The sequence below is a fragment of the Lynx rufus genome, unplaced genomic scaffold (assembly GCF_022079265.1).
Source record: "Lynx rufus isolate CCGP_SWC_20201006 ecotype Redwood Valley unplaced genomic scaffold, mLynRuf1.p SCAF_6, whole genome shotgun sequence".
Lineage (NCBI taxonomy): Eukaryota > Metazoa > Chordata > Mammalia > Carnivora > Felidae > Lynx > Lynx rufus.
Window position 1 is genome coordinate 141,987,409 of NW_025814878.1, and position 26,361 is coordinate 142,013,769.

The window sequence follows — 26,361 nt, forward strand, 5'->3', positions numbered from 1 at the left end:
TCTCTCTAAAATAAATGATAAGAATAATATCTCAAGAAAAATCATGTAAAGAACATCACACAGTGAATTAATACAAACTGTATGTAATCACGTGATTGAATCCCAGTGAGAACAGTTACAAGGAAGCTGACCACCTCCCAGGATGCTGAGTAACCCTCAATTTCTGACCAAGGAGAACAGAAAGATCTTGCTGGGGCGCCTGCGTGGCTCAGTGGGTTAAGCGTCCGACTTTGACTCAGGTCATGACCTCACGGTTCGTGGGTCCGAGCCCCGCGTCGGGCGGGCTCTGTGCTGACAGCTTGGAGCCTGGAGCCTGCTTTGGATTCCGTGTCTCCCTCTCTCTCTCTCTCTCTCTCCCTCCCCCACTCATGTGCTTTGTCTCTCAAAAATAAATAAACATTAAAAAATTAAAAAAAAAAAGTAAAGGATGCTGTGCGTGGACCAATGATGATGACATATCACCAGCCAAAGGTTTTCATTGACTTAATTCTATGCACTTGAAGTCAGGGCAGAGGGGGTGAAGGGGAGGAGTCAAAAGGAATACAGCGTATATGGAGAGTGACTTTCTAGAAGTTGAAACTTCTAGAAGATGAGAAAGGGCCAGTGTGGCCGGCACATAGAAAATCGGCAAGATGTTGGGGCACCTGCCTGGCTCAGTCAGTAGAACACACGGCTCTTAATCTCAGGGCCTTGAGTTCAAGCCCCGGCTGGAGTCTGTTTTAAAAAAAAGAGAAAAGAAAATCAGCAAGATGTGTCTCTCAGGGCAGACTCTCGCCGGTCAATCCAACAGAGGCATTTAAACAAAAATGCCCAGTTATTAAATCATGCTGTGAAACACAACAGTTGTCTGCTTAGGGCATTCAGAGCAGGGATGGGAGCGGGGGTGGGGGGCGGGGTACGAGGGCAGACTAGCCCTCATTCAATGTTGGCTCACGTCCCTTTTATAACTGGAAGGTTCTGCGCAAGGTAGCACGAGCGTTTGTTTTCCATATGGAGAAATTAAATAGAACAGGCATGATATTGTGAAAAGAACACTGGAAGTGAGAATTTTAGCTCTGCCAACAGCCAGCTGAATGATATTGGGCGCGTTATGCTCCGCTGTACTTGGGGATACTGGAGCTTTCCAAGCTGAGTTCCACGAAACACAAGCGCTCTTTGAGATGCTGATAGGGGCTCACCGAAAAGGAATTGTGGGGTCAGAGAACTTTGGGAAATGCCATATCCTCCAACACCCCCTAATGCATGGCCGCGTGTTCGATGCTCTGACGAGCTCCATCGTGAAGAAACCAGTGGAACTTTATTTATTGCGTTGTTTTCTGGAACTTCTTTGTCCATGAGACACTGTTTTATCGCCCTCTTTTGAAATAGGACTTGGGAAACACTAGCCAGGATTTCTCAGGTCCTTCGGGTTCTAAAACTGAGATTCTTTCTTTAAAGTTTACTTATTTTGGGGGCGCCTGGGTGGCTCAGTCGGTTAAGCGTCTGACTTCGGCCCGGATCATGATCTCCCGGCTCGTGAGTTCGAGCTCCGTGTCAGGCTCTGTGCTGACAGCTCAGAGCCTGGGATGTGCTTCAGATTCTGTGTCTCCCTCTCTCTCTGCCCCTCCCCTGCTCACACTCTGTCTCTTTCTCTCAAAAATAAATAAACATAAAAAGAATTTTAAAGTTTATTTTTGGAAAAGAGAGGGAACACACAAGCGAGTGGAGGAGGAATAGAGAGAGGGGGAAAGAGAGAATCCCGAGCAGGCTCCACGCTGTCAGCACAGAACCTGACGTGGGGCTCGATCCCACAAACCGTGAGATCATGACCTGAGCCAAAATCCCAAGTCAGACACTTAAGCGACAGAGCCACTCAGGCACCACTGAAACTAAGATTCTTTCTGAAACCGATACAGTGCAAATGACAGAGGTGGATGTAAACACCGGGGTGAGTCTCAGCTTCTCAGCCGGGCTAAAGCAACGAAATGTGAAACGTGTGCCAGAAACATATCGCCTTGTCTAGAGGTATCCTCCATAATATTTCTGGAGTCGGTTCTTTGCGAGAGTTAGAGAACTGCTTGGGAGCTCGTACCACCAAAAATTCCCCTGGGATCTTCCGTTCACGCATTTCACAACTTCTGAGCGCCTACTCCGTGTCAAGCTCCGCTCCAGACGCCAGCTCGACACACGGCCCTAAAATCGCTCCAAAGCGTGGTGTAACCAGATCAAGAGCCGGTTGCCTCCGCTTTCCACCAGCAGGTGGCAGTAGTAACCACTTCGTAAGCAGCATAACGGATACAGGAAAAAATACAAGTGAATCTACAATCAGAACTGCTCTGGAGGGTATTATGCTAAGTGAAATGAGTCAGTCGGAGAAAGACGGATATCATGTTTTCACTCCTATGTGGAATCTGAGAAATTAACAGAAGACCGTGGGGGAAGGGGGAAAAAAACAGTTTCAAACAGAGAGGAAGGCAAACGTAACAGACTCTTGAATACGGAGAACAAACTGAGGGTTGATGGGGGCAGGGGAGAGGGGAAAATGGGTGATGGGTATTGAGGAGGGCACTTGTTGGGATGAGCACCGGGTGTCATACGTAAGCGACGAATCTTGGGAATCTACTCCTCAAGCCAAGAGCACACTGTATATTCACTGTATGTTGGCCAACTTCACAATAAATTATATTAAAAACAACAACAACAACAACACTACTCTGGTGTTACTGTGTGACCTCGGGACGGCTGTTTCACCCCTCTGGAGCGAAGTTCCCCTGTCCGAATCATGGAGATCATAAAACACCTGCTTCTTAAGTTGTCTTGAGGATTAAAGGAGAAAAGGCACTTCAAGTGCTCAACGTCAAGGAAGGTCTCTGGAATGTTGGTTTCCGTAGGGTTGATACTGTTCTCAGGGTACCTGACAGGATGTCCCCTGAACAAAGTAGGAATAAAATCGGATGGCCCAAAGTAGTATTTCTTCACAGAGCAGTGACAGTATTGAAAGAAAAGAAGGAGATGTACATAAGTGAAATGTAACATAGGATGCAATACAAGCTTATGGTAATCATTGGAAAGAGAGCAGGAAATTGGGCGGGGTTTTAAATTGCTGGTTTTCCCATGGTTAGAATATCTTGGTTGTCTGGTGACTTCCCGGTTGTGCCACCTCAAAGTCAGGGTGGATTATCTGTGGATTTCCTCCCCAGCAGAGGAGACCTTGGCTTGCCGATAGAGTTCCTAGCTCGATAGCCAAGGGAGGTGCGGGGCCAGTAGATGGGAACAGTTTTTAACAAGCTTATTGTTTGCGGCAGAAAGCAGACCTCCAGGATGCCTCAGTTAGAATGCTCCAGAATTCAGATTGAAAAGCCTCAGGGTCAGGTTAGCTTGCTTCTAGAAAAGACATGGGGGGCAAAACTGGGGAACAGAGGTGGGGTTGAGGGGTGAGCAGGTCGAGGGTCCTTTTATAGGCCTTCCGGCATGGCTCACACAGCCCAGCTTCCGGGAAACAGCTATTTCTAAAGATAATCTAGATGTGCAAATACAGGTATTTATTGAATACATTCATTTATTCGGGAATGACTAAGGTGCTTCCGGGCGTAGATGATTTCAGCGCAGTCTCAAGAGGTCAGTTAGAGAAGCCAACCGGGTTTCCGTTGGCATTCCGGAACATCCACGCTTCTCTCTGGTAACAGGCAGCGGCGTGTCACAAGGAGCCCTACCCTCCGGGGAGAGCCCCAAACTGAACCGACGAGCAGCTGAGCCGCCCTGTTCTCACTTTGCTAAACATTCATGTGCTGAGACTGGACGAGGGAGAAATAGAAGACGGAGGTGAGCAGCGTCCTGACGAATGTCAAGGGCTCGGCGGATCGGATGGCAGGTGTCGTCGCTGTTCTTACGTCTCAGATGACCAGACGTTTCCGAGGCGGACTTGACTTTTCACGGCAGTTTTTGGTTCACGGCAAAATCGCGTGGAAGGCACGGGGGTTTCCTACACACTCCGCGCCCTCACACGGCGCGACCTCTCCGGTTATCAGCAACCTGCGCCCGGGGCGAGACCTTGGCTACGTTTGATGAACCCACGCGGATACCTCACTGGCACTCAAAGTCCCCACGAATCTGCCATTCTACTACCCCACAGAGTAGTTTTATTGGCCTAAAAATCCTCTGTGCTCCACCTGGCCACTCCCCTCGCCCCTCCGGTCCCTGGAAGCCACCGATCCTTTTACCGTCTCCACAGTTTTGCCTCTTCCAGAATGTTACAGAATTGAAATCACACAGTATGTCAATGTCACCTTTTCAAATTGGCCCTCTTCACTTAGCAATATGCATTGAAGGTCCCTCCACGTCTTTTCACGGTTTGAAGGCTCACTTCTTTTTAGCCCTGAATAACCTTCCATTGTGCGGATGGACCACACTTTATGTATCCGTTCATGTCCTGAAGGACATCTTGGTCGGTAGAGTCTTAAATTAGAGAATTTGAAACAATTTCATGAACTGCTATCTTCTCTTTTGACTTAACTTATTCCTAACTCCCGGGTCAAGGCCCCCCCTTTTTTTTTTAATGTTTATTTATTTTTTTATAATTTTTTTAACGTTTATTTATTTTTGAGACAGAGAGAGACAGAGCATGAACGGGGGAGGGACAGAGAGAGAGGGAGACACAGAATCGGACGCAGGCTCCAGGCTCTGAGCCATCAGCCCAGAGCCCGACTCGGGGCTCGAACTCACAGACCGTGAGATCGTGACCTGAGCTGAAGTCGGACGCTTAACTGAGCCACCCAGGCGCCCCTAATGTTTATTTATTTTTGACAGAGACAGAGTATGAGCAGGGGAGGGGCAGAGAGAACCAGAGACACAGAATCTGAAACAGGCTCCAGGATCTGAGCTGTCCGCACAGAGCCCGATGCGGGGGGCTCGAACTCATAGACGGCGGGATCATGACCTGAGCCGAAGTCGGCTGCTTAACCGACTGAGCCACCCAGGTGCCCCACGTCGAGGCCCCTTCTTGAAACGGTTTCCAGTATCAGGTTCCAGATGTGATAAGCAAAATAAAGGTTAATCCTGAGTGCATAGATATTAATCAAAAAGAAGAAGAGTGTGAAAACTACTTACATTCATTAATAAAAAGTTTGGTATCCTTACTTGATTTTGTGATGTATCATTATGCTAAAAACACACACACATACCCTGAAGTTCAGTAAAGCAAAGCAAAGCAAAACAAAATAAGACAAAAACAAGTGTTTTTGTCAGCAACCACGACACAATAATTTGCTGAAATTCCCTCTTAATTATTTCTCTCTAAGTTTTATGCCCACTTTATTAGGGTAGCAGAATTCTAGCATCAGCCCCAATGACCCCTGCCTCGTCTACTCCCTCCTGTGGTGTGTGGAACCACCCGTGAATCCGATGCCACATCACTACCACGATTGGGTTATGTTACACAGCATAGTTGACTTTAAGAAAGGGAGACTGTACTTGGTGGGCCTGACCTAACTGGGTGAACTCTTAAAGGCAAAGGGGACTTGAAACATGAAAGGGATTTGATGCAAGGGAGACTTTTGCTGGCCCTGAAATGGAGGGGGCCATGTGCTAAGAAATGAGAACAGCCTCTAGGAGCTGAGAATGAGGCGTGGCTGACAGCTATTTCCCCAGAAATGGAGACCTTGGTCCTAGAAAGAATTAAATTCTGTCAACATCCTGAGTGTGCTTGGAATCAGATTCTTCTCAAGAGTCTCTAGAAATGAAAATTCCTAATAATATATTTTAAAACTCTGAGAGCTCTTCTGTCTTCTCTGATTTCTAAGATAGAATCCCCAGGGATTCTTAAGTTTTCACGGATACAATGATTGTTTTTTTTTTTTATCTGCCTGATGGTATAATTATAGATTTTTAAAATCAACCTTATCGTGCCATAAACTCCCCACAGTAACGTGCATCCGTTTTAGGCGTGCGGTTCAATGAAGTTTGACAAGTACATACACTCTGTTCCTTCAGCCACAGTCGAGGTATTGAACGCTCTCATCAGTACAAATTGTTCTCTGTGCTTCTTCCCAAACACCCGCCAGCCCCAGGCCCCAGGTAGCAGCCGATCTGCTTTCTGTCGCCGTAGATCAGTTTTGCCTTTCCCAGAGTTTTACATGAACGGCGTCGGTCAGCCTCTACTCTTGTGTGTTCGTGTTGTAATTACGCTGCTCAGCCTAACGTTTTTGAGATCCATTCTTCCCTTTCTGCACGTAACATGAGCTCACTGCTTCCTATTCTGAGCACTCTTCCTCTGTGTCAATAGGCTACATTTGTCTATTCTGTTGTATACCTTTTGTCTTATTTCAGTTTGGGGCTGTTATGAATAAAGCTGCTACAAACAGCTTTCTTTTTGTAAGAAGAACATTCTTTTTTGTTAAAGTAGGCTTCACGCCCAGTGCACAGCCCGCCAGGGGCTTGAACTCATGACCCTGAGGTCAACACCTGAGCTGAGATCAAGAGTCAGACGCTTAACTGACCGAGACACCCAGGCGCTCCTGCTATAAACATTCTTGTGTAAGTGTTTGCGTGGACATATATCTTCATTTCAACTTAGGTGAACGTAGAGGAGTTGCAGGGTTGTATATCCAGCATATGGTTAGCTTTGTAAGAAACTGCCCAAGTATTTTCCAAAGTGATTGTATAATTTTACATTCCTACCAACAACCTATCAGCGTTTAGTTACTTTGTATCTTCACTAACAGTATTGTCCGCCTTTTTTTTTTTTAGTGTTTGTTTGTTTGTTTGTTTATTTTGAGAGACAGAGTGTAAGCAGGGGAGGGGCAGAGAGAGAGAGAGAGAAAGAGAGAGAGAGGGAGACACAGAATCTGAAGCAGGCTCCAAGCTCCGAGCTGTCAGCACAGAGCCTTACACGGGGCTCGAACTCACAAGCCTTGAGATCATGACCTGAACTGAAGTCGGATGCTTAATGGACTGAGCCTTCAGCCGCCCCTAAGCCTTTTTATTTTAGCCATTCTAGTGGATGTGGTGGTATCTAATACGGTTTTAACTACCATATCTATGGTGATTAGGTTTTATCAACTTTTAAAAATTATTTGTCCATTTTCGATTTCAATGATTTCTGCTCCAATCTGTGTGATTTCCTTCCTTCTACTTACTCTGGGCTTCCTTTTTTTTTTTTTTTTTTTCTAATAGCCTCTTAAAGTCTTCACTGAATGTCTGGGATGAGAACACTCAGCTCCCCCATTTTAACTGGTCTGAGAGCTCAAATACCACTTTGTGTTGTGTGAGGCCTAGGCGAAGCTGGGTTTGAACACCCCCCATTGTCTATCACCTGGCCTTGTAGAGCTTCACCGGATGTGAGTCTGACCTAGGGCTCAGCCAAGTCTTGAGGGATCCCCTCTGTGGATTTCTGGAGCCTTCTTCAATCCAACTTCCCCCTCCTTAGAGTTCTACCTTCCAACATCCGCTGCCTCTGCCTCTCTAAACTTCATCTTCGCCAGACTCTGCACAGGATGCCCCTCTTTGCACCTGCCATCCAGTTATTCCCAGGCAGATAACGGGCAATCGTAGAGCTCTCTTTCTTTGTTTCCTTTCTTTCTAGGATATCACGCCTGTCCTATCTGATGCCCGATATCTGAAAAATACTCGTTTCTTATATTTTGTACAATGTTCTAGTTTTTGATGAGAAGGAAGGACCAATCCTTGTTTTTCCACGCCAACCAGACGCAAAACTTCCTTCACTATAGATCCTTAAGTTTTCTCCTGTCCACGCACCCTTCGTTTGTTGGGGTCTCTTGCCTTTGTGGTAGAGGCTTTCCCCACATATCAGTGTTCCTTGGGTGTCCATAGTCAACAATGAAGCGTGACAAAACTGATCTGAAGCTCTGCATGGACGAGCAGGGCTGATGGTGCTCAATTTAGGGTGATGGATGGGAACCCGACTTTTTCATTGGCAAATCCCCACGTATCAGTAATGCACGGCGGTTTCTTGTAAAGATCGTCAATAACGTAGGCGACAAATTCTCCAATCTTCTGTCTGAAATTATAAGCCTTGCTGCTACTAGACTTAGGAAGTAGATTTTCTCTAAGTTTCCCTCTTTTCAGTATGGTATGACTTTTCACTTTTACCCTCCACTGTCCCAAGACTCAGTTCTTTTTTTTTTTTTTAAGTTTATTTATTTATTTTGAGAGGGAGAGAGAGGGAGAGGGAGAGGGAGAATCCCAAGCAGGCTCTACACCATCAGGGTGAAGTGAAACATGGGGCTTGAACCCACCGACCATGAAATCATGACCTGAGCGGAAACCAAGAGCTGGACGCTCAACCAACTGAGCCACCCAGACACCCTAAGACAATCCTTTTGTTTCACTCTCCAAAGAGCGAGCCTCCAGTCTTGGGCAGCTGGAGGGGTTGGTGGGGGTGGTAGTTGACCTGCTGTGTGAGTTTGGAGGAGGGAATCTGAGTGTTGAGTATCAACCCTCCTGGTTTTTCTTGCTTTCTCATTCTGCAGTTTCTGCATGCACACATAATTTGTTTCTGGTTCCTGAGATTTTTCTCGGGGTCTGCTATAGATATTACCTTGCTTTTTATTTGCTTTCTCTCTGCTGGTTTAGAATTTATCTTTCTTTGGTCTGTTAAGTCAGTTACCATTCCCCCATTGGCTTCCCCACTTTGCAAAATGTTGAACGTTCTTATTTGCTACCAACTCTTATTTCTTTGTCCTTGGGGTTTTATGCATTTTTACGTAAATTCAGAGACTATTTTTAAGAGCGGTTTTAGATTTGCAGAAAAACTGACTAGAAAGTACAGAGTTCCCATATACTCCCTGTGAAGGAAAAAAAAAATGGCTTTCCTCTTTTTGTGCAAGGGAAAAACCCGGTTCTTCTCTACTGGGTCTTTCTTATTTTTACAGGGACATTTCACTTCTGACACCACCGGTCACCGAATGCATAGGATTCTCCCTACAGCAAGCAATTCCTGGATGTCCTACAGTGTAATTCAATTCTGACCTGTCTACCTGGAGATCGTTTGGATCCCACAGGTTAAGGGCTCAGGCCCTTAAGACGATTCCCGTCCCACTTCGGATGCCAATCACTAGTAGGTTCCCACGTTACCTATGACTGCTGTCTAGTTTGGCTACAAATCAGAGATTCCCATGATCCCCTTCTCGTGTTCAATGAATTTGCCAGAGCATCTCACAGAGCTGTCACAGAAACACTTACATTCACTAGTTTATTAAAGGGTGTGATAAAGGACACGGGCGCACATACAGGTGAAGAGATACAGGTGGGGTCTGGGAGGCTCCAGGGAACAGGACCTTCCGTCTCTGTGGAGTTGGGGCGCGTCCCCCTCCTGGTGTGGCTATGTTCCAAACTCCATACTACTGATATTTTATGGAGGCTTCCTCACGTAAGCATGATCAATGATTAACTCCCTTTCCAGCCCCTCTTCCTTCTCTGGAGGATGGGGTTGGGGTGAGACTGGAAAGTCCAGGCTTCTAAACATGGCTGTCTTTCAGGTGACCGGCCCCATCAAGGAGCCACCAGGAACCTGCCCAGAGTCGCCTCATTAGAACAAGAGATGCTCCTGGCGTTCTTATCACTTAGGAATTTATGAGGGTTTTAGGAGCTCTGCCTGACGGACAGGGTCAAAGGCCAAATAGTAGAACAATAGATTCTCCTGGCTTCTTATCACTTATCACTCTAGGAAATCGCTGGAGTTCTAGGAGTTTAGTGCCAGGAACTGGGGGGAGAGACCAACTTACACATTTTCTATTCTCTCACACCCCCTCACTCTCCACCCACGTAATTTCCCCTACTGTTAACATCTCACATTAGTTTGGTACATTTGCTCCAACAGACGAGCCAATATCGATACCGTATGATTAACCAAAGTCCACAGTTTACATTAAGGACCCATGTTTGTTTGTTTGGTTTGCTTCTCTTCCACTGCGCTGGGAAGAAGCAGCAGTCTATAAACACAAGAGTTAAATCCTCTTGTGTTCCACAGAAAGTCCCCTCTCTAGCCTTCTGGCTACCCCAGTTCTGGAGTTCCCTGCATCCTGCTTACCCCTTCTTTACCGATTCTTACTCATTCTTCAGCCTGCCGTCATTGATCTTCTTCCCTCATTAGTTTACTGAAATCGATCTCTCCAAAGAAAACAATTCTTCCCCTACTGCTAAATTCAGGTAATACGCGTTATCCCTTATCACACTGGACTGTTCACAGCACAGGACACTGTTTACCCTCGCCCCTTGCTTGAAATATTATTTTATCACGTCTTCTCGCTTTCTGGTCTCCGGCTAGTTCCGTCTGCTGGTTGCTACTTCCCTGGCTCTCCGCTAGCCATCTCCTGAGATGTTCCTACCGATCCCTGCCCTTGATATCACCCCAGTGAAGTCGCTTCCCTCGCTGACCTGGATCGATCCACTGATCCAAGTGGCCAGGCTTCATGAGGGCTCCACGAAGCACCCACATAATTCACCATTATATCCTCTGACAAACAGAAAGTGCTCAGCTCACATTTGTTGAATTTGCCGAGGCTCCTCTCCTCCCTGTAGGGCTCTCCTCCCCCCCCCCCCTCACCTCTATGAAGTTCTATGGCACTTTACTGGACCCATCATCTGGCACTTAACACGTTTTGCATTTATTTTTAGTATTTTCTAAAATTGTTCAATTCTATTAGAGTCAATGAATTCAGACCTGCTATGTGGCTGGCACCAGACTCCTTGCAGGGCAAAGGTCACCGTAACCTTCCTCCTGGAAAGTGGGCACCTTGTGGGCAGGTGGGGACAAGCCCTGACTATCTGTGAAGTGCCAACGGCACACAGACCAAGAGCCTGGTCAAGTGGTGGAGTGAAACCAACCCTGGCCTGCAAATCTCAAATTCTAGGTTCGACCTTTGACTCTTACAAGCTCTGTGACCTTGAGCAAGTCACCCCACAAACCTGAACTTATTTCCTCGTTGCGATAAAGACACGGTCATTACAGTTTCTAACCTGTCGGAGGTCATCAGTTGTTAGACGCACCATGGATTCCAGAGCAGATTTTGTGCTTGTGTTGGGTGGGTGGGGGGGGGGGTGTGTGTGAGAAGCACGATGTTCACTGTCTACACCAATTATAAAATGCATTCGGATTTCATGAACATTAAAATGAGCAAAAGTGCTTCTTTGAATCCAGGCAATAGTAGGTCTACGGAAGCGATCAGGTGTTCTGAATACGGAAAACCACTGTGTACCTGTGAGCTCTGACTATGGCACGCTAAAGAGGTATTTTCTGAATTAATGGCTGAGTTGCTTTTTCCTTCTTGCTTGCTCAGTCTTATCTGTGAAGGATTTGCTGGGATCATTATTAAAATTTCAAGCATAGGGGCACCTGGGTGGCGCAGTCGGTTAAGCGTCCGACTTCAGCCAGGTCACGATCTCGCGGTCCATGAGTTCGAGCCCTGCGTCGGGCTCTGGGCTGATGGCTCGGAGCCTGGAGCCTGTTTCCGATTCTGTGTTTCCCTCTCTCTCTGCCCCTCCCCCGTTCATGCTCTGTCTCTCTCTGTCCCAAAAAAAAAAAAAAAAAAAAAAAATTTCAAGCATACATTAAAGTGAGAGCAATGAGCTCCCCTGTACCTGTTACCCAGATGCAACAAAAATCAGTACAAGTGCACACTTGTTTCATCTGTAGCCCTATTTAGTTCTCCACCCCGCCCTGCCAACACCCCCTTGGATTGTTTCTTTAAGCCTATCATTTACAGATACTTTTTAAAAGTTTATTTATTTTGAGAGAGAGAGAGAGAGCATGAGCAGGGGGGGCAGAGAGAGAGGGAGAGAGAGAGAGACAGAATCCCAAGCAGGCTCCACACTGTCAGCACAGAGCCTGACTGGGGGCTCGATCTCATGAACCGCGAGATCATGACCTGAGCCAAAACCAAGAGGCAGACACTCAACCGACTGAGCCACCCAGGCACCTCCCAACAAGTGCCCTCCTTAATGCCCATCACCCATTTAGCCTGTCCCCCTCCCCATCACCGCTCCAGCAACCTTCTCTTAATAGAGACTGTATAGGCGGGGATGAACTTAAAATAACAGAAGTCAAAGGACAGTTTTGCTGAGTTTGCAGCATGGGAGGGGCGGGTAGAGTTCGGTCAACAGGCACCCACTCCAGAATCAGACATGCGTTCTCTAAGCTGGCCGGGGACATTTGCTGCTCGCCGGCTTACGCAGCATTATAAACCAGGCTCCTTGGAGTTCTCCACTTGCTGTTCTGACACATATTTGAGTATTATACCCAAGAAGTAAATGATCTCCAAAATCAGCCAGTCATTTCTGAGTAGCGAGATAAGAGATTCATTTGAATTCATGCCTTTAAAGACGTGGGAGCCAATCAACACCCTTCTGCGGTGAAAAAACAAAAACAAAAACGAAAAACAAAACCTGATTCTTTTCCTGAAATCCCAGCTTTCTTTACAAGATGCTGAGGAACACGGAATTGCAGGACTGTGACACAGCCTTTCTTTTATTCTTTCCACCACCCCAGGCCCCGGCGGGGGAGGAGAACCCTTTGTCTTTATTTTCACAAATTACCACCTGGTTTGGAACCTTCAGGGCTATTTCTGAAGCTCCATGGGTGCCTGCCAGAAAAATCCTCTTGAGCACACACAGTTGAATGGAAGATAGTTTTGAGATGTTAATTTACATTTATTACATAAAAAAGATACTGCATAAAGGCAATGTCTAACTTAGAGCAAGTTCCAACTTTTGAGACAAACATCAACGAGCGTGAGGCCACAAGCTTTAAAACCAATTTTGCACAAAACACTTATTCTGCACAAACGTGTTAAGGAGGTCTAAAGGTCTGAGATGAAGTCCTGCCCTCAAACTGCCCACAGTCTAGTTGGACAGACAAACCCAAGCTCAGGGAACAATCTAAGAGTGAAAGCGCAAGTCTGGACAAATACACAAGCCATGAACGAAGGCACCGCATGGCTGGGCTTACAAAAGTGTTTCAGGTAATATGTTCTAGTGGTTTTGAATGGAGGGATCACAGTGCTCTGAAAAACCCTGAAAATCGTCACAAGGAAGGTACACATTGGGCTGGAATCGAGAACGTAGGTACAAATCTGATAACCTTAAGGGGAAGGGGAAAGCAAGTAGCCTTGGAGAGAGTCAGCTTGGGGAGGACAGGGGTTCAGAAACCCGGCGAAGACCGCCCTGGGAAATGGCTTCACGGTGATGCCAGGCTGAGAGGCCGCAGATTACTCTCGCGGACCCAAGGTCCACAGCAGGATTTAAGGCTAGGGGGTTCCCTTTCCTCCCTCTCCTCTCTCTGTCCTTTAAAAACAGAGCCTGATTCGACAGAGGCATTCCCAGCTGCCAGGAAAGAAAGCAGCTACGGAGGGGCTCAAGAACGTTCCTGGCCCCAAAGTGGTCTCTCTGGGGGTGGAGCCCCGAGAGGTCGGAGGGGTCAGGTAGGATCACAGCTCAGTGCAGCCTCACTCGGACTTTGGCGACTCTGCCCGGGGTGAAAGGAGGTTCCGCAGCAGGTGAAAGGCTTTTTCCAAAGCGCCCCCCTGGATTCCAGGGTGCTGAGATTGCCGACGGCGCTACGGGGCGCCCGCCGAGCGCCCTCGCGCGCTCTCTCTCTCTCTCTCTCTCTCTCTCACACACACACACACACACACACACACACACACACACACACACACACACGTGTCTTCTCCCCATATGGTTAGCGTTTCCAGGTTTCGTCTAGCTCCTGCTCACCAGAAATAGAAAATTAATCACGCCGAAGAACCGACAGCGGGGCTCAGGGAGGGCTGGGAAGGGAAAGTGCGCAAAGGGGGCCCAGAGAGCAAGCTGTCCGCGCAGACGGCTCTGCGGAATCTGCGCGCACCCGCAGTCTCGCGTTCTCCGGAGCCCGCCGGGAGGTGGGGACAGGGGACCCGGGGGCCCGCGCACCCCCGGCTCGCCTTCCGCGCAGCCAGCAGATGGCTCCCGGGCCCGCGCTCCCCCCCCCCCCCCGCTCCGTCGCCCCCTCTCCAGACGCAGGGCCGGGGCGGTCGGGGAGGGAGGCCGCAGGGAGGGGCGCCCGCCCGCAGCCCCGCAGCCCCGCAGCCCCGCAGCCCCGCAGCCCCGCAGCCCCGCAGCCCCGCAGCCCCGCAGCCCCGCAGCCCCGCAGCCCCGCAGCCCCGCAGCCCCGCAGCCCCGCAGCCCCGCAGCCCCGCAGCCCCGCAGCCCCGCAGCCCCGCGCGGCGGCCTCCTCCCCCGGGCTCTCCGCGCAGGAGGCCGGCCCGGGACGCGTGCGGAGGCCGGCTCTCGCGAGGTGAGGAGGAGCGCCGGCGGAGGCGGTGGAGGAGAGGCGGGAGGAGCAGGAGCAGGAGGAGCAGGAGGAGGGCGAAGAGCGGGAGCGGTAGGAGGAGGCGGCGCAGGAGCAGGAGGAGCAAAGGGGGAGGAGCAGGAGGAGGGGGAGGAGCAGGAGCGGGGGGGGGGGAGGAGGAGGTGCAGCAGCAGGAGGAGGGAGAGGCGCCGGGGGAGGAGCAGCAGGAGGAGGGAGAGCAGGGGGAGGGCCGGAGCCGCCCCCGCCCAGCCCGGCGGGAGCCGAGGAAACCCCGGCCCCGCCGCGGCGCCGCTCCGCCCGCCCCCTCCGCACGCCTTCCGCCTTCACCTAGGGCCGTAGGTGCGGCGCGGGGCCGGGCGGCAGGAGCGGCGCCGGGAGCCGCAGCCGCAGCCGCAGCCGCAGCCGCGCGCCCGCCCCGAAGCCCGCGGGTCTCCGTTCCGCCGCCGGCAGCTGCGGGGGGGCGTCATGTAGCGGCGGCGGCGGACCCACCTCGGATTTGCAACTCTGTCTCTCTCTCTCTCTCTTTCTGGAGGGGCGGGGGGCGCGGCAAAATTGCATCTCCGCCCTCGCTCTCTCGCCTCCCCCGGGTGCAGGCTGCATCCGCCTCTAAAAATTGAGGGGCTCGGGGAGGGCGGGGGGCCGCGGATCGGCGTGGGACCGGCACTGCCCCCGCGCCCGGAGGGCCACCATGACCGACGAGAGCGCCGAGGTCCCCGGGGAGCTGACAGGTAAGAGCGGCGCGGCCGCCGGCCGCCGCGCGCCCCTCACCTCCGCCGCCGGCCCGCGGGTCCCGCGAAGTCGCGGCGCCCCCTCAGGTCGCCGCCGTGCTGGGCGGGGCGCCGGCAACTTTGCTCGCGTCTCGCCGCCCGGGAAGCCGAGTCCGGGGAGGGCGGCCGTGGGCAGCGGCGGGGGCCCCCGGAGCCCCGGGGCGCCTCCCCAGCCGCGGCCGGTGGGGGTGGGGGTCGAGGTCGGCGGAAGCGGGGCGGGGGCGGGCCGCGCGGGCTGGGGAGTCCCGGAAGCGAGGAGCACCCCTGACGGCCACCAGCCCACTGCCCCAAACTCGGGGAAGTCCGGGAAGGGCCGGGGCGGGGGGCGAGCGCACGGCGGGGTCACCTCCGGCACCTGCCGGGCACCCCCCACTGGAGCACCCCCCCCACCCCCCGCCACCCGCACACGCGGGGAGGGGGCGCTGCTCTGGGGTGCGCCCCGAGCCCGGCGAGGCGTGGCTTCGCCCAGCCCAGCGGCAGCGAAGGGGTTACAGGACTGACGCAAACGCGGGCCGGGAAACTCAGGGTTAATGACTCCAGCTTATTTTCATAATAGTTAACCTACCGATTCTGCCCATCCCGGAGCCCTGGGAACCTGTGTGTAGTGCCCTGTGCAAGGTGACCTATTGTTTGGGTCCCTTGAGTGGTTTTTTTTTTTCTTTTTCTTTTTTTTTGATCGGCGAGGGGGTGGGGGGGCTTTGGGCTGGGTTCCACCTCTTGGGGTTTAACTTAATTATGTGGAGGGTTAAAATGGCAGAACTAAACTGAGGTGAGACAGAGTGTTTTTGAAAACCCACCGTTTAAGCGTGTGTGTGTGTGTGTGTGGCGTGTTGTGTTTTCACCAGGTATGTGTGTCTGCGCGTTTTGAGCCCCTGTGGCCTGTGCTCCTGACTGAACCATCCTTGGCGCACTGCAGGGAAGGATGCTGTTTAACGGGTGCTGACAGCAGGAGGAAGTTGTGCCTGCCTGTTCATGTGCATTTGAGAAACTCGCCCCTCTGTGACTCCTTTTAGCCGTGATACTTTGGAGGAGTTTCTGTGCTTTTCCATTGCTCACTTAACTCAGCAGGTGAAACGATGTGAAGGAGCTGTTGCTAGGTTTGTATGGATGCTTCTGCTTTTGTTGAATTAGAAAAAAAAAAAAAAAAAAACCAAACAAACCTCAAAACGCAAACGTAATTTTTTACCCAAACTTAGGACCTGAAGCTACCGGGCCCTTCCCCCACTCTGGCCTCTCCTCTCTCCCCAACCCTGTGGAGTCGGCTCCTGAGATAAAGCATCAGCTGCCTTTGCTGGAGCGAGTGGCCCATCCGGTTCTGGGAGGCTGAGATCTTCCCAGCACCCCTCTGGGAGGAGAAAACCAATGCCCACAGTCTCTGAAGATGCCTGAAGAGGTCCTGAGAAAGTTTGGGGGAGGGCTGGCCTCCTTGGCCAGGGGACGAGGGCAGCTAAAGAGGTTGGTGGATTTGTGAGTTAGTTGTCCTTGAGCCTGGTAATGAAAAGGTTAGGTAGTTACTTAGACGAGAGAGAGAGAGAGAGAGAGAGAGAGAGAGAGAGAGTGAGAAGGGAAGGGATGGAAATAAGATACCTGGTTTATGTTGATGGTTCTCAAAATAAATCCTTTGGTATGTTTTAAAAGTTGATTTAATCCTTATCTAGAAATGGAATGTGTGCTTATTGAGTCTTGCCCGGCTCACATGTCTTTCAACCAAGTGACACATACTTTTGTGACATGCCCAGTATGATTTTTCTGGGCCTGTATACGGCCCAATTCGTCTGGGACGGGGGAAATTCCTAGGAAGAAGCACTGCTTTCCTCTCATTGCAAGTGCTGAGACTTCCATTGCCATCGAATCAAAATGGCAACTGTGTGAAAACCTCAGCTTATTCCCTTAAGCTAATCCCTGAAGGTGTTTAAGAAATGTACTGTGTATCTCTCTGATTATGAAAGAAATACGGGCTTGTCATAAAAAAATTTAAACGCTGACGAGGATGAGAAGACTGTCCTCGGCCGTGTTGCCTCTCCGAGGTGGTTGCTTCTGACCTTTTGGAATCTAACTTTCCAGTCTCCTTCTGTTCTGAAGTCCATTTCTGACACTCCTCTCCTACAGGCCTCTTGTGGGGGGGTGGGGGGGGAAGAAGTCTGATCATACCCAAAGCTGGCTGGAGAGCTCCCAGGGCAGAGAGGTTCCCCACTTGTCCCCTTTCCTCCCTGACATCCCAGCTCCTCCTTGTCAGTCCCTGAACAAGCTGCATTTTCTCTTGTTTCCTGCCCTTCTCGCTGTGGGCACAGCTCCTCCTTCCTCTTTTTTGCTCTTTTTTTTAAAAAAAAATAATTAAAAAACAGATTTACTTATTTTTGAGAGAGTGCAAGCAGGGGAGGGGCAGAGACAGGGGGGACAGAGGACCCGAGATGGGCTCTGCACAGACAGCAGAGAGCCTGATATGGGGCTTGAACCCATGAACCTCAAGATCATGACCTGAGTCCAAGTCAGAAGCTCAACCGACTGAGCCACCCAGGCAACTGGTCCCCTTCTTTGCTCCTATCTAACTTGGTGGCTCTAAACTTTTGTGGTGGGTTTCCAATAAGGATATTTGATTACCCCTTCACAAACATTTATTTATTAAGCTACATACATACTTCATTTAGCATGTATAATTTAAAGTTTATTTATTTTGAGAGAGAGACAGAGAGAGATAGAGAGACAGCGTGAGTGGGGGAGGGGCAGAGAGCGAAGGAGAGAATCCCAGGCAGGTCCTTGCTGCCAGTGCAGAGCCCGACTTGGGCCTTTAACTCATGAAACTGCAGATCATGACCTGAGTCAAAACCAAGAGTCGGACGCTTACCCGAGTGAGCCACCCAGGCACCCCCAGCATGTATAATTTAAAAACATAAACTGAAACATTGCAAAGATAAATAAAACTTCTGTTTTCTTACTGCACCTCGGTGAATTATACATTGCATTTTTTTAAAATTCTTTTTTTAATGTTTTTATTTATTTTTTGAGAGAGAGAGAGGGAGACCCAGAACTCGAGGCAGGCTGCAGGCTCTGAGCTGTCAGCACAGAGCCCGACGCGGGGCTCGAATCCACGAACCATAAGATCCTGACTCGAGCTGAGATCCAGAGTCGGATGCTTAACCGACTGCACCATCCAGGCGCCCCTGGACACCCTGCTTTGGACCAGTGGTGTCTTTTTTTTTTTTTTTTTTAATTTTTTTTTCAACGTTTTTTATTTATTTTTGGGACAGAGAGAGACAGAGCATGAACGGGGGAGGGGCAGAGAGAGAGGGAGACACAGAATCGGAAACAGGCTCCAGGCTCCGAGCCATCAGCCCAGAGCCCGACGCGGGGCTCGAACTCACGGACCGCGAGATCGCGAGATCCCGCAAGATCGCGAGATCTTGACCTGGCTGAAGTCGGACGCTTAACCGACTGAGCCACCCAGGCGCCCCAGTGGTGTCTTTCCTACTCTTTCAAGATTCGGCTCAGGAGTCCCCTTCTCCCTGAAACCTTCATGAACCTCCTTGTCTTTGATCTCATGGTAGCGAGTGCAGATTTTTCTAGAGGCGTCTGTCTGCGGCCTCTAGACCATAAGCACCTGTGGAAGGCAGGGCCCTCTCCATCCCTGGATCTACAGAACATTTGGCACGCGGGAGCTATTCCTGTGGACATGTATTTTGGATTGAATATATGAATAAGCCTATACGATTATACTGTAGAATACAGAGCTATGGGAGTATAGAGGAGGTTGCTATATTTTGAGGTACACTAACCGGGAGAGGAGGGAAAGGGCATCTCAGGAAAGGGAATAATACCTACAAAATCCTAAGGGCGTGGGATGGATAGGGATGGACAGTCGGGTTGCTAAGAGATTTCTAGCTTCATCAGTGGCCAGAGGAGGGGTGGGGGAAGAGAACGAGTGTGATTTAGCACCTGTTCCATTTGGAGTACTCCCTGGAGTCCCAGGAAGACCTTCCTGCCACCGTGCCCATTTTGAAGTCTCCCCTCCTCTCTCAGTTCCTTCTCTTTGCTCAGCATCTGAGCCCCCAGTATGAAGCACATAGCAGGTGTTCATTAAATACGTGGTGACTGATAACTGTCAGCCTTGTTACAATAAGCTAAAAAACAACAACAATAAGAACAAACAAAAATACTCCTTCGAATGCTCTCTCCTCCCCAGTGCCTTTTTTTTCTTACCAATAAAAGACTATAATGAAACGATTCTCTCCTTTCAGAAAGCATAAAGGATGTTATTGGCAGAAAGATAAAAATTGCAGTGAAGAAGAAAGTCAAGCTGGAAGTTAAGGGAGACAGAGTTGAAAACAAAGTGCTGGTAAGTATTCTCGTTTCTTAAAACGTTTGGAAGTGAAAGTGTTTTTCCTCTTCGTTGTTTTGATTGCTTAATTTCCAGGCAACTCAAGTGCTGTGATTCACATTTAGTTCAAAAGTTCTGAGGGCCATTTTGTCTTGGGTTCATTGGAACATGTGGCCATTGAAAGTGAACAGTAGGGCATTTACAGTTTCGAGATTGCAGTGTTGACAATTGTATTTCTTAAAATTAACACAGTCACCCACATTGAGGTCCTCTACAGCCTGTTTTCCAATTACTCAGTTTGATGTGAACTGAAGCTTATTTAAAGTTATCTTTGCTGTGGCGGATTGTGTGATTTTATTTGTGAGGACTTAGGGAAGCGTTTAAAAAATTTGTGTCATGTTAGTTGAACTATGTAAGTGTTCTCAGATGTGACGTCTGAGTCACTGTTAACTGGAAAGAAAACACCTGTCGTTTCACACGGATGTTTGGTATTTCGAAGGGAGCTGCTTGCGGCACTGAGACTGAACTTGGGGTCCCCCCAGCGTGTGGGGTTGCTGCCGGGGACCCGGGGACTGGACCGTGTGCTGGTCAGAGTGGGGAGGTCCTTGTCAGTGACTGGGCTGTACCTTTAGAGAAGCGAAGAGCCCTTTGTGGTATTCTAGTGGCTTCTAGGTTGAGACTGTGGGGAACCTTGATTTAGCCTTGGGGGAATACATGTTGTTTGTGTTTTTGTCGGAGAGAATATTCTGTTTCTCTTTTTATCATAGGAAATTCTCCAGCATACGCAAAAGTAGAGATTAGTATGTTGAACCCTGTGAGTGTTCATCCAGCTTCAGTAGTGTCTTTGTGTTTCCCCCGTCTTGTTTATCGACCACAGTTCCCCCCACACCTCTTGGAGTATTTGAAAACAGATCCCAACCATGTGTCATTGGAAAGAGAATACTTTTAATGTTCTGTTTCATTGGTTGAAGTTGCCACAGAAAGAACGTGAAGTGTCTTCCTGATAACATCTGTCTTGAGAATCTTCTCGAATATCTGACTACCTTCCCTGTAGATGGAAGGATTATGCTCTTGATGGGTGACTTCTCTTTCTCTGTGGGCTACGTGTATGAGTTGGGATGGCAGAGAAGCTGAAGGGGGAAAACTTGATTGAGTGGCTTTGGCCCTGGTACCCAGTGTGTTCACGTAACCTGCATAATTAGAGTTACCCATAGCAGAAATGATTGGGGCCATTATTCTGACTTATTTTGCTTTAATAAAGAGTAATTTTTTGGGGCACCTGGCTGGCTCAGGTGGTAGAGCATGGGGCTTTTGACCTTGGGGTCATGAGTTCAAGCCCCACGTTGGGTATAGAGATTGCTTATGTAAAGAAACCGAAGAAAATCCTTTAAAAACAAGAGTAAAAGAGTACATTTCCTCAGAGTGTATTTTACGTAATGTCGTAGGATAGTGGTACTTTGTGGGGGGTGGTAGTGTGGAGAGAAGAAATTTTGTTTCTGCTCTTTGTTGTTTTATATGTTTAAAGTACTTCTTTACAAGACGGATCCCCCTTTATAGGATTTGAGGGATAGTCGTCCAGTGGTCCTTGCTACAAAGGTCTGGCATTATTTGGTGTGGATACCGTTCATGTTGAGAATGAGTGCACGCCGTGAGTGAGATTTACAAAGTGAAAATTTCAAAGACAAATTTAAGTGCCCAGGATGACAAGATTGGCACCTTTACAAGCAGTTATGATTAAGTACCTGATGTGGAGACCACCCCCCCGATCTTAACGTAAGCTGGTTAAGATTCTAGCCAAATTACACGTCTTTGTAAGCATTTATCTCCCCAAGTCAGGAACTTAAATACTTTCTGGTAGCTTGGTATAGACTTGTTTTAGGTGTTCCTTACATGCATGGGCAGGAATTATTAATAGAAATAGAGTCTGACAATCTTAATGGAAGTATTCAAGTTTGAGCAAGATGGTCAGCGACAGACCTTGACGTGGTTGACTTTGGAGTGTCTGAATTTAGAGAAGTTCAGTTACGTACATGAAAACACTGGGGGGGATCTCTTTATCGTTTTCATTCCTGACTTTTGTCTGGCGGTCAGTCCGCTAACATCGGTAACCAGGGAGTTGGCTTCGTAGCTTCAGTGTATCTCGAGTTTTGTTTCTTGTTCTTAGTGTCCTTCCTCATAAGGCTGGGAGTGTGTTCTACGTTCCTTAGTTCCCTCTTTTCACCGTTGGAGACTTTATGTTCTCTGTAGCTTGTTTTCTGGAGAAGGTTTATCTTGATCTTTCTTCTCGTGGTCGTGACGGCTGCTATTCACCAGGCACTGACCAGGTGCTGGGCTCTCTGCTGAATATTTCATGGTGCATCAGCCGTCGCAGCCCTGAGAGGTGGGCACTCTTTACATCTCCCTTCACATTTGTAGAGGCTCCGTACGCGGCTTCAGATCGTGTGGCTAGTTAACGACAGAGCCGCGGTTTGAACCCAGATCCGCCTCCCTCAAAGCCTGCTTCACCGTTATTATCAAAATAAACAGAAAACATCTTCTGGCTTGTTGAATGATTGCACACTTTCGCCCAATGGTCAGAAAGATCGGGACTCTTGTGTTTATCTGGTGGACGGGCTGAGTTGCACGTAATTTCCTGACTTACCGAGCACGTCGGTATGCCAAACGCATTGTATGTACTGGACTTCACGTAGCCAGGCCTCACCGTCCAGCTGGGGAGGTAAACGTGTCAGTGGGCAGTGCTTTGAGCTAGGAGCGGGATGACCGGGGTGGGGGGTGGGGGGGGGGGACCGTCACGGCACATCAGAGGGACCCCAGACTCGGACTAGAAGGTGTGGAAGCCTAAGACGACTCTTGATGTCTGAGCAGGAGTTGCCAAGGGAAGAGAGTAGAGACACGTTCTGGACAAAGGGGACAGAACGATGCCTGGAAGCCGGAGGTGTTTACATGCCAGGGAAGCATCCGGAGTGCGGCTGGAGCAGCACGTACAGGGTGGAGAGCGGCCAGGCAGTGAGTTGACTCCTTCCCTTGCGATGGGGATATCAGGTAAAGCCGGACCGCTTAAGTAGGTCTCTTCTCACCACCTGTTTCCAATGACCTGTACCTGAACTTTATCCTCCTGTCTCCAGGGAGGCATAGGGCTCAGTGGATAAGGACCTGGCCCCTGGAGTCACACCTGGTTCAGACGGCAGCCCAGCCACTTTATAACGTTGTTAAGCTCAGTTCCTTTCTCTATGAAACAGGTGTTCTCACAGTATCTGTTTGTAAATGGCTGCTTTGAAGATTAACCAGGATATGTCTCAGTGCTGCTTGGTGCCATGCCCAGCACGTGATACACACCCGACCAGGGATCAAAGGAGAGGAGCCAAGGGGTGCTACGTTGTCTTCTCGGTGGCCCGGACGATGCCACCCCTTCTGGTGCCCGCGTGTCCACTGCCTTTGTTGAGAGGTTGTGTTCCCTGTTCGCCAGGAGGCCCGGGAGAGTTGTTTCCGGTCTGTGTCCCCTTTCCAGCAGGACGGGGTGCTGACCAGAACCCAGATTCCTGAGGCAGGCTCTGCTCACATGGAAGCAGAAGTGCTGGGAGTGCAGGAGGAAGGGCGCTTGGTGGTCAAATGCGCTTGGCAGTTGGGGCGTCAAGGACAAACCAGTGTCTTTCCTGCACGGCTACCAGAGCCACTAATACGTCAGTGGGTGCCATAGAGGCCTGAGAAAGAGAGGAAGTGTGTGGTCTTTCTCAGACTCCTTTGGCCAGAGACCCTACGGACCACGGGCCAGAGAGCCTACCGACCACGGGCCAGAGAGCCTACGGACCGTGGGCCAGAGACCCTACGGACCACGGGCCAGAGGCCCTACGGACCACGGGCCAGAGACCCTACGGACCACGGGCCAGAGGCCCTACCGACCACGGGCCAGAGAGCCTACCGACCACGGGCCAGAGAGCCTACGGACCACGGGCCAGAGGCCCTACGGACCACGGGCCAGAGACCCTACGGACCACGGGCCAGAGGCCCTACGGACCACGGGCCAGAGGCCCTACGGACCACGGGCCAGAGGCCCTACCGACCACGGGCCAGAGAGCCTACCGACCACGGGCCAGAGGCCTTACGGACCACGGGCCAGAGAGCCTACGGACCGTGGGCCAGAGAGCCTACGGACCGTGGGCCAGAGACCCTACGGACCACGGGCCAGAGAGCCTACCGACCACGGGCCAGAGGCCCTACGGACCACAGGTTAGGAAACCAGCCCAACTGGTGCCTCTTGAGGCAGTCAGAGGAACGGGCTGTCCATCCTGAGGAGTGCTCTCTGCAGTCAGGTCCTTACGCCCTGTACTCTTTACGTGGTGGGCAGGTCCCCTGAAGGCCACATGCTGGCACGTGTCATCTGTTGCCATAATACCTTTCTCTCTTGTCTGTAGGACATGCCATTAGGAAGTCATTCTGTCTTAGACTGTTATTTCATTTTCTCATTTGCTAATTGAATCTTCACCCGATTTTTGCAATACCTGGACTTTTAAAAATATGTTTTAATTTATGTAGTTTTAATTTTTATTTGTTTATTTAAAAATTTTGAGTGTTTATTTTTGAGAGAGAGAGAGAGAGAGAGAGAGAGAGAGAGGAAGACAGAGTGTGAGTGGGGGAGGGGCAGAGAGAGACGGAGACATAGGATCCGAAGCAGGCTCCAGGCTCCGAGCGGTCAGCACAGAGCCCGACGCGGGGCTCGAACTCGCGAACCGTGAGATCGTGACCTGAGCCAAAGTCGGACACTTAACCGACGGAGCCACCCAGGCGCCCCAATTTATGCATTTTAAATTAAACTTTTCATTGATTGTAGATGGTTGTAGATTTTAACAGTTGTCAGAAGTCAGGTCCCTGGTACCCTTCATCCAGTTTGTCGTCTGTTGCAGAATTATAGCTGTGACATCACATTCAGGATATTGCCACTGATGCTGCAAAGGGCAGAACATTGCTGTCACCTCAGGGATCCCTCATATTGCCTTTCAGAGCCACACCCGTGTATGCACTTCTGTGGCCCCTGGTAGCCGCTAAGGCGTTCTCCGTTTTTATAATTTTGTTACTTTGAAAATATTATACATACGTAATCGTGTGGTATATGCCTTTTGGGGGTTGTTTTGTTCTTGTTTTTTTTTTTTTTTTTCCACTTTGGATAATTCCCTAGACATTTACCAAGGTTGTTGAACAGCATAGCCACTGTGCCTCCCCGCGCCCCCCCCCACTCCAGGGACTATTCCGTGCTATGGATGTCCCCTCACCTGTTGAGGGACCTGGGGGTTATTTTCTGTTTTGGGGTTGTTATTTGGGGAATAAAATGGAGGTAAACACTGGGTTACAGACTTCCGTGTGAACACGAGTCTTCATGTGTCCCCGGTAAATGCCAGGGAGCACAAGTGCAGGCTCATATTGGCATTGCCTGCTTAATTTTACAAGAAGCTGTCAGCTGTTGTCCCAGTGGCTGTGGCACTGTGGAGTCCTGTCAGCGAAGGGTCGGTGAGCCAGCGGCCCCAAGTCTTCGACAGCATTTGGTATGTTGCCTCAGCCTCTCCCCTCCCCTCCCCTCCCTTCCTCTCCTTTTTTCCTCTCATCTTTTTCTCTTCTCCTTTCTTTTCTTTTTTTCTCTTTTCCTTTCTTTTCTGTTCTTTCCCTTCAGGGCTAATGGTTGAAAGAAAAACATTGTCAGGAGGAAGCAGGGTCCTTGGTGACCTCTTTCTGTCCACGTTCCTGATGCCACTTGCCTCGGAAGAGGAAGGTGGTCTCCCATCTCCCTGGTGGTGACTCTGAAGCGTGTGGAAGGTTCACCGCTGGTCTCAGCCTTGCCTTTTCCGTTGCATTTTGGAGTTATGTCACCTCTGCCAGCCCACTGTTCTTCCACAACCCTCACCACATGGGCCGGAAGAAGCGGGGCAGGCGGGAAAAAGCGTGTCTGCAAATGTCAGCTTCCCCGTATGTCACCTGTTCCCTCTGGAACAATTCATCCCTCGTTCTCTTACGTTCTTTTGAAAAGTCAACCTGGAATCTCTTGAATATATTTTCTTTTTGACTTTTTCTGTATAACTTCTGAGCATCTTAGTTAGGCTTGCTTGGGATAAGCCTGCGTTAACCTTGAACGTGTTGAAAAGCGTGAGGGTGTTCTTTTGGGTAACGCGTACCCCTAAGATATTTTGGTGGCAGGCTGTCTTTCAGTAACTCAAAACATACACTCGACTGCTACCTGTTTGTTTTAAAAATACTTTCAAAGGGGGCCTCACTCTCCCCTGAAAGTTTTGTAAGCGTCTGGCCCACGTTAATTATTTTCAATGTCAGGTATTCTCTGATACGGGAAGCATTGTTCCTTGAGACTAGGCCGTGTCCATTTTGCACGGCCAGACCGTGTACTCTTTCCCTCACTCCCCAGTCTCTAACGGCTGACTTGATTCAGCACAGCCTGTGGCACGGTCACTTCTCAAACACCCACTCTGGAATTTGTGTTTCGCGGCTACTTTTAGGCGACAGCAGCCTCGGCCGATGGTGTCCAGACTTTTCTTTTTTAAACCAGTGGCACCTTTTTAAAACACGTAATTTTCCAAAGAGCTCGTAAAGTCGAGACACCTTAGGAATATATATATATATATATATATATATATTTTTTTTTTTTTTTTTTTTTGCCGGTTCGTAGTTCAGTCCGAAATAGCATAAACCCGATCAGCGATCTCGGCGAGTGGTTTTGATGAACGTAAATTAGAAATAGAAGGGGAGATTGGATTCTGTTCTGGATGCACATTTCACAGGGACTCCGCATTCACCAGCTAAGTGGGACAGCTGTCACGGTGCCTAAAACAGTCACAGCCGCGGTCTCAGGGTGCTTTCCGAGGGAGACGGCAGGAGAAGCTTTGTTCTTCTGGAACGCGGTGTATGCTGACCGCACAGCGTACCTCGGCATTGATCTCTAACAGGCTGAACTTGGCCTGACGCATCGGGGCCCGTGCTTGTGCCTTATTGCAGTAGTT

At 49.8% G+C, this 26,361-nt stretch overlaps 1 protein-coding gene and 1 non-coding gene across 3 annotated transcripts in view; one reads left to right on the forward strand and one right to left on the reverse strand.

Moving 5' to 3' along the window:
- Positions 1-14,881: 14,881 nt before the first annotated feature.
- Positions 14,882-26,361, forward strand: part of CARMIL1 (capping protein regulator and myosin 1 linker 1) — a 311,314-nt gene continuing 299,834 nt past the window's right edge. For both annotated transcript variants that reach the window (XM_047103122.1, XM_047103121.1), the window contains exons 1-2: positions 14,882-15,009; positions 19,284-19,381. In XM_047103122.1, coding sequence (XP_046959078.1) covers positions 14,970-15,009; positions 19,284-19,381 — 138 coding nt within the window. In that variant the 5' untranslated portion in view covers positions 14,882-14,969. The remainder of the gene's footprint in view (positions 15,010-19,283; positions 19,382-26,361) is intronic.
- TRNAP-UGG (transfer RNA proline (anticodon UGG)) lies at positions 17,484-17,568 on the reverse strand. Its single transcript has one exon. It is a non-coding gene; the product is annotated as a tRNA-Pro (tRNA).